Here is a 12,366-nt window from a genome sequence, read left to right on the forward strand (position 1 = left end):
GTGCCTGGGCATAACATACCACGCCGGGCTACACATATCCTTTTCATAATAGCCAAAACAAGAGAGACAAACCATGCATTGTCAAAGAGTCCCCCATTACAACCCTTCTCTCTGGATATTGGTTTACAATAACCACAGCGAAATTGTACACTTGAAACCTCAACCTAACGGCGTTGGATTAAAATGAGCTTGCAGTCAATATGTATCAACAATATTGGAGGAAAATAACAAACGTAACCATTTATAACATGGATAATTAATTATCTCGATAATAGAGGATTTGTCATTGAAATGGGAAAAGTTGTTGGTCATAATGTGACCTCAGAATCACAGAGCTGGAATTCAATTTCAATCATATTCACGATATGAATAGTCTCAAATGGATTTCTCAGCGTGAATGAAGTACCATTCATTCACGTGTGCAGTTCAACATATTTCTCTGAAAAGACCAAGAACACGGACAAACAGTGCACAGAATGTGACATTAAGAATTAAAAGCAAAGATGAAAGGAATGCCAAACTTTATTCAAAGATGAATACATATCATTCTTTCCGTGAACATATTTAAAATGTTTTTTTTGATAGGCATTTAGAAGTTGGAGTACTAAGTAAGGATACGAATTTATGGAAGAACAACTTCTTTATTACTGACTTAATCCTTTGTTTAAGGCACTGACTTCACTGATGATTGTCATCACTGCCCTAATGTGTACACAACAGGCTTCTCTACTCCAGTATAACAATATCTACTCTACTGTATAAATATTCCTTCCTACTTGTATATATACTTGCCTACTACACTCTGTATATCACTTGCTTGATAACGGTGATAGAACCTACACCGAAACGTCGCTCTTAATTAATAAAGAAGTTCTTCCTCCATAAATTCTTATCCTTTCTATGTTTAAAATGTATTCCTTCTGAATATCTGGTTTCAAGTTCTTATTATAATCCTTTACTGTCAGGCTACATAGGAAACTACATCTTTTCACTGACACCCTCCCCCGTATGGAGCAAGGTTCTGGATTCGAATCATTTCGAAGTCAAAGGTATCAGGTCCATGCAAGGTTTCTTCTATTGCCTCCATTTTCCGAGGGCCAACTGGCGCAAAGTGCATCAACTGAAATGTGACCAAAAAAGAAGTCATTGCAAACGCGTCCATAAGGACGATAACCATCACAGTTGCTACAAAAAAATTTAGTGGGTGAGATAATTCGGTGTAACACACTCTTTAACGTTATTTAGTAATAAGAATGGTGTGTCAGCCTGATGTAGCGGAAAAGTCAGAAGTGATGCATGAAAAGACATTTCCTACTTAGCACAAGGAATGATAAGACAAACCTAGAAACCAAATCAGGGGATTAATGACTTGTGTAAGAAGGTTTACCTCAACTGGAAGGCTTGCTAGAGTTCTGAAACATGCCGCCCGTTTACCTGCTTTCAGAATGCCCACGTCTCTCTTAAACATCTGTCTCATCTTCTCGTCAAACTCAGCTGTTGTTAAATCTGAAATGTAAGTATGAATTGGATAGCATACATGAGTTTGGAATAGGAACTTTGGGATTTTATTCACAAAGCGTGGACAGGACTGTGCATTTTGATCCTTCGTGGGAAGCTACCTAATTCCTAGTATATTTGCCACTTTTGACTGCTCTTAACTTCAACCCTCATCCTTGTCACCAGATGCTACAGCAAGTAAGTATTGGACATCCAGGAATGGCTCAGGAGCTAATTAACATTCGATTCTTAGGTGCTTTGAAGATTCCTACCACAAAGTCCCGGATGTCAGCTATTTTTGATTTTGCAGATAATCATGTAGGTTAATGTACTCTGACACGCTACAATTGTTTCAACCAGATGAATTTATGGTGATTTAAAACCTGACGGGTCAGAGTAAAACCCACTGCTTTAATATATTTTTGAAAAACAACACAAGTGTACACCTGTAAATGCTTATATTACTTCGTGTGCTGACACGAATTTAAGAATTGAACGCTTTTAAATCGCTCACACTTCAATGAACCCATCCAAACGGACGTTAAATTTTTATAATTTCATATTTTGTAGTTTACTGGTCTCGCCGAATAATATCGTAACAATGTTTGCTTAAGTTTGAAGTCCTCTGGTTTTGCCGAAGATCATTGCAACAATGTTATTTTGTCGGTATTTGCCGGCTCTCGGTCACATGCGTTTCCCCACTCATACTCAGTTACGCAAAGAAAAATAGTTCTTTGAATATCTACAACATAATCTAGAAATATGTCAACTGATTTCATTCTCTTAACAAATTTACAAACAACATTTGGGATAAATCAAATCTTAAAAACAGGTTACAGGAAGTTGAACAAAAATATAAACATGACCTCGATGCACCGAAGCGAGGTCAACCTTCAAGCGCGGATTTATGTATAACGTCACATAAGTTTGCAAAGAGGTGCATTTAGCTTCGAACGGGAGCATGAGGATGAAATGTATACTTACTGCTGTTGAAAATGACGTTTATGGAGCAGTTATGGAAAACACCGCTACGCGTGAACCCTCCAGTGGCACTAGGAAACTGGGAATATCACCGATTATGAATGCGTTGCTTGTGTTTGGATAATCGCAAACCAATTCAGACGATGCGGAATGGACAGGTGGGGATTGAACCGAGTGCTCTGAAACCTGTGTGTTTTGTGTTAATTTTCAACATCAGGGTGTGTTATATTTGGAGTTTGGGATTTGCCGCGTGTGCTCTAATACTTTGCTTAGCTGGTGTTTCTTGTCACCCGAGATGGACCTACTGTATGACCTGATGCCAGCTTCGTTTCTGTGCCCCGTCACTCCTCACGTGCCGCCGCTTCTCGGCCCAGAATGCACGGAGAAGGTCGGCCAACTCAGAAACCGGAATAGTAGATTTCTAATTCCGTCCACGGATATTTTCTCGTCTCCGAGGTCCAATCGATAAAACAGGTAGGCATGTTTTTAAAAAAAAAAATCAATTTAAGTTTCTTTCCTTACCTTTTTATGTTTTATGGTTTCTCAAAATCTTTGATTTTTTTCCCGATACGAATGTAAATCAGGTTTTAGTTTGGGATTGATCAGGTGCAGTCGCGTTTGCTCTGTGTCAGCGGCCACATCTGAGTAGGGTACGACATTGTTTTCATTGGTGCTAGATTCCTGTCATTCCCCCAAACAAGGCATCAAAGTCAATACTGCTCAATAAATCAATTGTGTTCACATCAGTAATTTTACAGAATTAATTTTCTTCACTCGCGTTATTAGTATTGAAAGATAGCCATTCCATATCCAAATCACCGCAAGGACAATGCATTTTGTTTCATGTAGCAGCTTGACGACATCAATCACCAGAACCAAAGCATTTATTTATTTATAAGTCAGATGAAATGTTACAAAACCAGGCAAAAAAACAAAATCAATTATATTGCTGATAAATGCAGGTATTAAAAAGAAATAGAAAAACGAGTTGATCGTAAACACCGATCGAGAATTCGGGGAAACCCAGGAAAAGTTCACAATTTCACACAAAAATTGTTCACATCGTGTGAACTTTTTTTGACCGTTCACATGTGTGCGAACTCCAAATGTCAGATCACGTGACTACCCCTTCAGCCAATCAGCATGAAAGAAACAGTGGAAACTTCAAAGTATGAAATTATTACTAAATGAACTACAACGCTCCAGAGTTATTATTCCTGGATAAAGTTTATACTCGCTAGGACAGCTGCTGTGTTTATCCCTCTTTTAAATCAACATGCACAGTAGCTGGAGTTAGCCCATGTGATGCTGTATGTTTAGTGACTGTTGCGCTAACCATATATGATAATACTTACTTGTAACTAGATGATAATACTTACTTGTAACTAGATGATAATACTTACTTGTAACTAGATGATAATACTTACATGTAACGATCTATGTGTAAGCGCTTAATTGCCAGACATACCTTTGGCACGAAATATTTGCTTGCCAAGAAGTAAATCCTCATCATCCTTGAGAGACATATCATAAAAGTCTCTGGTTATATTGACCCCAAGTTCCCGGGCGTAGTCACTGCAGCGATACACTGGGGTCGTCTTCACCTCATAGCCCTTTCGTGACAGAAAGCTTGTTAACTGTGGCCAGCTGCACGCTTTCTCAACACCAAGAACTGAAATTAACAGATATTTGTTTTCTCATTAAATAAAAAAGTGGGAGAAACATGTTATTATTTCCTTAATAATATGATGAATATTAGTAAGGAAATAGAAAATACATAGAACAAAGAATAAATAAAAAGCCTTTCTTCAGACAAATGCAATATTTCACCACTGACTACAAAATAATAGGCATGCACAGACAAGGATACCTCATCTCTGAATGGTGAAAGAACTAAATCATATGTCTTTCATGATTGATATAGATTTACGTGGATTGGGCGTTGCTATATAGTTTCATAATATAGCAACATATTCTTTTCTGCGAATACCTGTTGAGAAACAATAACGTGTGTCCTACAGCAAGTTTGTTATGAAGCAACATAAACAAATAGTTCAGAATAAAACTTACCAAAAATTACCCTTGAGTTCCCGAGTTCCTGTTAAACATAGTGCAATTTATTAACATGTGCGTGTAAATGATTGTAGTGGGAGATTGAATGTTGAACACTATTTCACCAAATGGCGACCGCTCAATCAAATAAAGACGTTTGCTATGACAAGCACCATGGTTGTTCGTCTAAGATTAACAGAATGCTCTGTTGCAACCAATAAGAAAATATTGATGACAACGTGGCCAAGGGTATACACGGTCATGGCATTGCAACTTGCAATCAACAAAGCCACGAAGTCTGGCAACCCACATTAAGTCTCAACATTAAGTCGCCTATAATGGCAAGCAACCCGTTATGAAAAGGTGAAGCAACGTGAGTGTGTGCAGTACAAAACGGTGATGCAACGTGAGTCTGTGCAGTACAAAACGGTGATGTAACGTCAGTGTGTGCAGTACAAAACGTTGATGTAACGTGAGTGTGTGCAGTACAAAACGGTGATGCAACGTGAGTCTGTGCAGTACAAAACGGTGATGCAACGTCAGTGTGTGCAGTACAAAACGGTGATGCAACGTGAGTCTGTGCAGTTCAAAACGGTGATGCAACGTCAGTGTGTGCAGTACAAAACGGTGATGCAACGTGAGTCTGTGCAGTACAAAACGGTGATGAAAACTATTTCGCTAACCTTAAATGAAAATAGAACTTTGATGTCAGTGAGACCCTCTACTGTTGTCTTAATCTGCAATATGTCTGCTGTCTCGTCCCTCCCCTCCTTAGGAGGAAGGGTGATGTCAACTCTGTACAGAAGGGCGTCTCTATCATCATCGGAGCCGAGAACCGACCGGGGGAGACACGACAGGGTGAGGAGACCAACGAGGAAATTGAACATTGTTGTAATCGTTCTTCCCTCAACTTCTGGCTACGGACAAATACAAGTTTGTTTTCTGATATCAGTGGGTTGCCTGCCCCAGACTTGATGATTTTAACAGCGGCGTCAAATAACTGGAATATTGCGGAGTGTGGTACAAAATACACAAACAGAAAAACACGGAGCTTTTGTGTTCGAATACTGCGAGGTTTGATTTCAAGTTACCAAGGACACAGAAGCTGCATGTGGACTTTTGGTCGAACATTATGTCAGGGATTGTCTATGAGTGTTAATAAAATAATATCACCAGGATTGGCCTTGACACATATTGATTATTGAATACATCAACAGTTGCTAGTCATCAGCTCACAACCATCCAACAGGTGTGAATGGTGACGAGAATCAGTCAAGCAGCAACAAGGCTTACTCAGATTACTGCTTGTGTATAATCTGAAACACGTTGTCAGTGACACTCGTGTGGTAAGGGATAGTTGTTAAGTTGAATCTCCTAAACTGTTACAGTGTATAAACTACCGAGATGTATCCATCACGTACAGATCGCGACGTTGTGGCCTTTGCATGTCCCTGTCGTCAGTAGGTGGTCACAGTTTGAACAGAATATTTATATCATGTCATATTCTGTACGTACAGGAAACTTGACCAGTACTAATATTTCAGCACGTCCACACATTATAACATTATCGTGTAGAATAACTGAAACCGACGCTAGGCCACTATACGGCCCCATACCTGTCTCTGCCACGTGCATGAGGTAGCAGCAGGACTGCCCCAGTAAATGGAAAGGTATAAGACACATTTGCTATGGGCTTTCAGAGTATTTTATGGTCATATTTGAACATGACGAAGTATTTGAGGGAAGATGTTTTTCGAAAAAGATAAAGGTAAACATAGTTTAATTCTGGGATACTGGTCGTTAGAGGCGACTAAATATTTCGTGTTCGGGCTCGTTGACTCAGTTGATTAAATGTCATAACCCATTTGCGTTGGTCGATGCTCAAAGTGTCAATCATTACATTGTCTGGTCTAGATTGGACTATTTACAGACCTCTGTCATATAACTGGAATATTTCTGTTAGCAGCGTTAATAAAAAACAACAACGTAATATCTTCCAGACCAGGTCGGCCACTAAGCATGACGATAATTCGCATAAACTACTCCATATTAACGCCTTAAAGACATCCACAGTCAAAGGAACATTGTGAATTCCCGTTGCATTTCACATAATGACAGGTACCAAAGCATAATGCACAGGGGTCACAAATGTCACATAACAACACAATAAACGTCGACTGTTGACTTAATTGTTCTGTGTACTGCTAGACGCCTAGTTTCAAATCATAGTGTTACAGCCAGTTATGTAGTATCAAGTTGGTATGTACGTATCAATCTGAAATGCAAGTATTACTTGCAAAATGCATTCATGTTTTCTCCGATCCTGACTCAGTGTTTCTCGTTTGTGAAGTCCAATAACTAAAATACATGCAATATGGAAATGAAGTAAATATATCTCTCGGAAATAGAAATGGTGATTGGGTAACCAGTTCAAGTATAGAAACTATTTTAAAATTGTACCATTGTTGATACTTTTAACTACGATGATACCTCACTCTTATGACTGCTATCATGTGGGAAATTCTCATTCGGTATGGAAGACCCGTTGGTCCGTAATGTAATTTGTGGTATGTCCATAGGTTTGGTTACAGTGCTACACATCTTATAAACTCTCATATATATATATTACTACTCTTTGCCAAAGCCTACCCAGCAAACAATTCTACGTTGTGACAACGTTGTGACAACGTTGACTTTTCGTTGCTACAACGTTGTGATGTTACGTTGTCACAACGTAATTCTGTAGACTCCCAGATTGGTTGCTACAACGTTGTGCGTAAACCAAAATACAACCAAATCAAGACGTTGTCACAACGTCCATTTTTTACGTTGCTACAACGTTTAACCAAAACGTCGCGACAACGTACCAGCCAACAATTCTACGTTGTTACAACGTTGTGACAACGTTTACTTTTCGTTGCTACAACGTTGTGATGTTACGTTGTCACAACGTAATTCTGTAGACTCCCAGATTGGTTGCTACAACGTTGTGCGTAAACCAAAATACAACCAAATCAAGACGTTGTCACAACGTCCATTTTTTACGTCGCGACAACGTAGGTATCGCATACTGTTTACATATGGCGACACTACAGGCATTGCAGCACGTTGTTGCAATGTCCATGTAGATTAACGCCTGTTTTATTCCTCAATACCCCCCAGGCAGCCTGAAAAGTTTGTACCAATCTAGTTAAGACGTCAGGTACCAAGAAATACATTCTGCAAACTGAATTCACTTTAACCCTATCCATGAAACAGCAAGTCAATGAAATGCACTCTCTTTTGGCAGAGTTTGAAATACGGCCAAGATATAAATCTAAATTTTTTAAATTACATGTACAATTTGGTAATATAATATTCATTTTCCAAAACAATTTTCAAGGCTATGTGCAAATTGTTCACAAATGTTTCAACACAATTAAAAGATATTGGATTTTCCCACGAATTTGCAAATTAAAAACCATCAAACAATAAGCCCTGCACAAATTGAAACATTTAAATTTTCTTGGCCTTACCTCATACATTCAGCATTGAGAGCAACACTGTGACAAACAGAATAGTCTATGCATCTGATGTCCTAAGATCCATTAGGTAAACGAAATGACAATAGAATTCTGGTTGAGATGACCTTTATTTATTTGTTAAATGACAAGTCAGAACATGGGCTGACTTGCTGGGGAGCCTTTTCAGTCCTCAAATGAAAAGCCACAGGGATGATCTTCAACTGTATCCTCAGTCTCTCCTTATGCCTTGGTAACTGAATAAAAAATGACACAAATGTTATAAAATGGCAAGGCAAGGGACATATTTCTGACATAACAAAATAACGGTTGCATTCCCCAAAATAATGTTTTGATGTCTGATGTCAGTCTTTAAACTGTTAAAAACTGCTGAAAGTGCGAAGGCGCTGACACTAATACCATGATGCTCTTGGATCATACATAAGCAGAAAAGCTTTTAGCACTGAATCATTGGTGTAACTTTATACCCCCACCCTTTTAGATTGTGGGTATAATTAAATAAGAATCATCTAAATTTTAATTCTTGAAGATGTTTGTATATATTATTGAATCAGACATACCTTTCTGTCAGTGATATGTACTTTAAACAAATACGCTCCCACAATACTGTTTTCTCCACCTGAAAGAAAAACAGAAACCACAAAGTATCACATTCTTAAATAAGCCAGTACTGTATAGATAAATCCCATTTACTTAGACTAATAGAGTATGATGTAACTGATAGTAATATTGGCAAATAGTTTTATCAGTCAACAGATCAACTGTAGTTTTTCAAAAGCAGTAACTTTACCTTTCTGCTGTACACTCAAACTAGTGATTCAAGTGAATATCATGGCCAAGTTTCTAAAACCTTATTTGAAAAATATGTACATAAATGAAAAATATATATTGCCAAATAAAATAAATAGTTCCCATATTTGAAGCAAGAATGTTGAATATGAATTATGAATTGGCCCACCAATAAGTGATAAAAGTGTTAACACTTTGGGGTATTTATCCTAATTAAAACTGTGATTTTTTTTAATACTTAGATCTACCTTAATATTTTCCATATTAATATGCCAGGATAGTTATATATGTTCTAACATTTACAAAGATTAGAAACATGGGGAAATAAACAAAATGCAATAGCTTATACAATACCAGACGAAGTTGAAACAGCTCTAAATATTTATTGAAATTTATTTGTCACTACGTTTATTAACATAGATCTAATACAGTTAAATATCGTTAAATATAATTCTGTAGTATGGTAGCCTACGTGGCAACATATGCAGATCGAAAACCGAAAGAATATGGTTGCTATCAATTCCATTGTATTTTTCATTGGTGCACATTGGCTACACCTATCTCACTTTAATAATCAACAAACGATGACCAACTCACTGACAATATATGGTGATATTTAACTTTTGACTATCGACTAGCTTATCATCACCAGAGAGGACAATACCGCAAACACCCCGTTATAGCGCGCGACGAGAGACTCGTTTTACTTTTGCTCGTTTTCATTAGAAAGGAGTCGGACATAGATCTAGTTATCGGAAAATGATGAATTGATTCTTTTTTCGGAAATAATAAAAATACACATGATAAGCACCTTGCTATGACAAACTTTATAGACAGCAGCAACAACCTGATGATCCACATTTAGGCTACTTCAGTCAGTGCTAATTAGGCCTTTTCGGAAACATCAAGTATGTTTCTGTCTCTTCCCGAAAATACGATTTTTTTCATAACATCATTGATCACTTTAGACTAGGGCTATAACTAGCAGCCTACAGAGAGTCGATCTGAATACTTCCATTGTTTTGATTCCCTCTTTTCGCTGTATAAGAGAAATCTACTTAACCTTTCCCATGGCCTGGATGAGCCACATTGTTGCACAAAAATCAAAGTCAGAAGATTAGTACATGTAAACTTTAAATAGTAATGATTTCAGAAATAACACATAAGAAATGGCGATAACTGTCAGTGCGGTCAGTAGGCGATGCATAAGTTAGGCCTATTTACAAATCTACACGCTTACGAACGAAACCCGAACATAATATGACGGCCACAAAACGCCACCAGATTGAATTCTGGTCAAAAATATACCGCTTGCCCTTGGCAATTACCCTTGGTATCCATAAAATAATAATATGGAAAAAAGTCTTGGGCCCCCTTCACCTCTATCATCAAGTTCTGTGTATCATATTAATATCAACACTGACGCTCAGTGAAAATGACCGGCAAACTGCATTCTTAACCCTGCCACTTCTGAATAATACGATACATTTAGATCATTTGATGCACTGCATGCACAGAAACATATCAACAAGCGGAGACTATTTTTGAAAAATTAACTTACCTCAATCGAATTCACAGATCATCTGTCCAGTTCCAGTTGCTGCACAATCACTTGCTTGTAATATATTATGTCCAGAGTGAGTTTGAGCTAAGATGGCTGGTGACAGCAAATCTTCCGCGACAATGTGACGTCATTCTGACGTCACTTCACGAGGCAACAGGCTAAACTTTTCTGCAGTCGCTCTCACGCCGCAAAAAATACGCGCCAATTGTTTTTAACTGTAATATTGCTTGTGACAACATTTAGTTCGTTAATAGAATATATGTTTAAAAAAAATAACACTAAGAGATGGTAGATCTACAAGTGGTTTCCTTAACATCATTTACAAAAAGTACTGTAATGTCCAAAGCACAACGTTATCACAACGTTAATTTGCAACGTTGTTGTAACGTTGTCACAGATATACGCAATTACGTTCTCGAAATATTAGTATTAAGAGATGAAAATTCAAATGCCGAATATATAGAAAGGTAATGCATTACTTGGTTTTCTGACAAATTCATGTTGATTTTGATAAAGCAGCTCTATTCCTTCTATTCTATTCTATCGAGAAGCAAACTCAATAACGTTTCACCGACGTTTCAGAAACGTAGTTACAAAACGTTGTGTGATGTCCAATGCGCAACGTTTTCACAACGTGAATGTGCAACGTTGTTATTACGTTGTGAAATAACGTTGCAGGTCGACGTTAAAATAACGTTGTTACAACGTTATATCACGACGTTACCAATCCACAACCTTTCAACAACGATGGAAGTGCGAATCATGCATGTATGGCGAAAATGTTATTGTCATTGTTTGTTGTTTAATCGCCTCTTACGACAAGCACGGGTTGCTGAAAAGTGAAAACCAAATCTAACATTATTGTAATTTTTTATGCCAAAATGTAGTTTATTTCGAGTAAACACCTTTGTTTTTACGCTTTTCGCGATGAAGACTATTTGACGTCGCACCAACGTATGAGAAACGTTGTCATCATAACGTTGCATGGCGCCCGATGCACAACGTTTCCACAACGTAATTTTGCTACGTTGTGATTACGTTGTCACATAACGTTGGAGTGACGTGATAATAAGGTGTTTACACAGACTTTAGTTTATTTACGAGATGGAAATCCTGATTCCGAAGATAAAGGTAAATAATGAATTACTGCCTTGTTTTTGGCAGAAATTGTGTCGATTTGTATGTAAAACTTTTGTTCATACAATTTTCGTTAAGGCGACAGTTGACGTCGCACCAACGTTTCAGGAACGATGTAACAAGACGTTGGGAAATATTCGATGAACAACGTTTTCACAACGTAAAAATGCAACGTTGTTATTACGTTGTGAAACGACGTTGCACAGTAACGTAATAATAACGTTGTGACAACGTTGTATCACTACGTAACCAATTCACAACTTTACCACAACGTTGTGAAAACGTAGCGTGTTAGCTGGGTATGCATATAACTTTGTCATACTTTTTTGCATGGTCCTTCTGAAAAATAGAGTAAGGTCGCTCTGTGGCAAACGTTTGATATCTTACCTTTTTGAATGTTAGGAGTTGAATACTGGCTGGTAACTGCTGCCGAAGGTTTGACTCCAGCTATTTATATATACGTGTCTCCCTGATTCATGTCGGCATAAGGCAGAATTATATGTACATTTATGAGATCAGCTTATTCCTTTTTGCAAGTCAGAGCATGATTACATGTAGATACCACACTAATACACATAGTTCAGTATGTGCTTTCTGTGACACACACCTACTTTACTCCATACACACGTTCAGTATATTTGTACCTATGACACCATTACCAACAGATCCTGATCGACATAGTCAATAAGTGAGGTCGGCCCAGAACATTGACAGGAGCGGATCCACCATCATATACCATGTCTACCTTCACTCTATATCAACAATAAACATGGCTGCAGTCGTCCTTACAGGCCGGAGTGTAAACTTATCACAGGTTTCCAATTA

General features: G+C 37.9%; 1 protein-coding gene across 1 annotated transcript; it reads right to left on the reverse strand.

Moving 5' to 3' along the window:
- Positions 1–553: 553 nt before the first annotated feature.
- Positions 554–12,012, reverse strand: LOC124120752. The gene is made up of 6 exons (XM_048395738.1): positions 11,929–12,012; positions 5,214–5,447; positions 4,549–4,576; positions 3,947–4,150; positions 1,388–1,506; positions 554–1,120 (listed from the first exon to the last, which is right to left on the reverse strand). The coding sequence occupies exons 2-6, from the start codon at positions 5,415–5,417 to the stop codon at positions 989–991; spliced, it is 687 nt and encodes a 228-aa protein (XP_048251695.1). The 5' UTR covers positions 5,418–5,447; positions 11,929–12,012; the 3' UTR covers positions 554–988.
- Positions 12,013–12,366: the final 354 nt, after the last annotated feature.

The sequence above is a fragment of the Haliotis rufescens genome, unplaced genomic scaffold (assembly GCF_023055435.1).
Source record: "Haliotis rufescens isolate VD_foot unplaced genomic scaffold, xgHalRufe1.0.p SCAF_14, whole genome shotgun sequence".
Taxonomy (NCBI): domain Eukaryota; kingdom Metazoa; phylum Mollusca; class Gastropoda; order Lepetellida; family Haliotidae; genus Haliotis; species Haliotis rufescens.

Excerpts from the sequence above, each read along its gene's own strand:
- LOC124120752 (XM_048395738.1), bottom strand. The coding sequence starts at position 5,417 with ATGTTCAATTTCCTCGTTGGTCTCCTCACCCTGTCGTGTCTCCCCCGG. Across the intron at positions 4,151-4,548 it reads GAACTCAAGGGTAATTTTTG|TTCTTGGTGTTGAGAAAGCG; the intron begins GTAAGTTTTATT and ends TGTTAATTTCAG. Across the intron at positions 1,121-1,387 it reads TAGCAAGCCTTCCAGTTGAG|TTGATGCACTTTGCGCCAGT; the intron begins GTAAACCTTCTT and ends GTCACATTTCAG.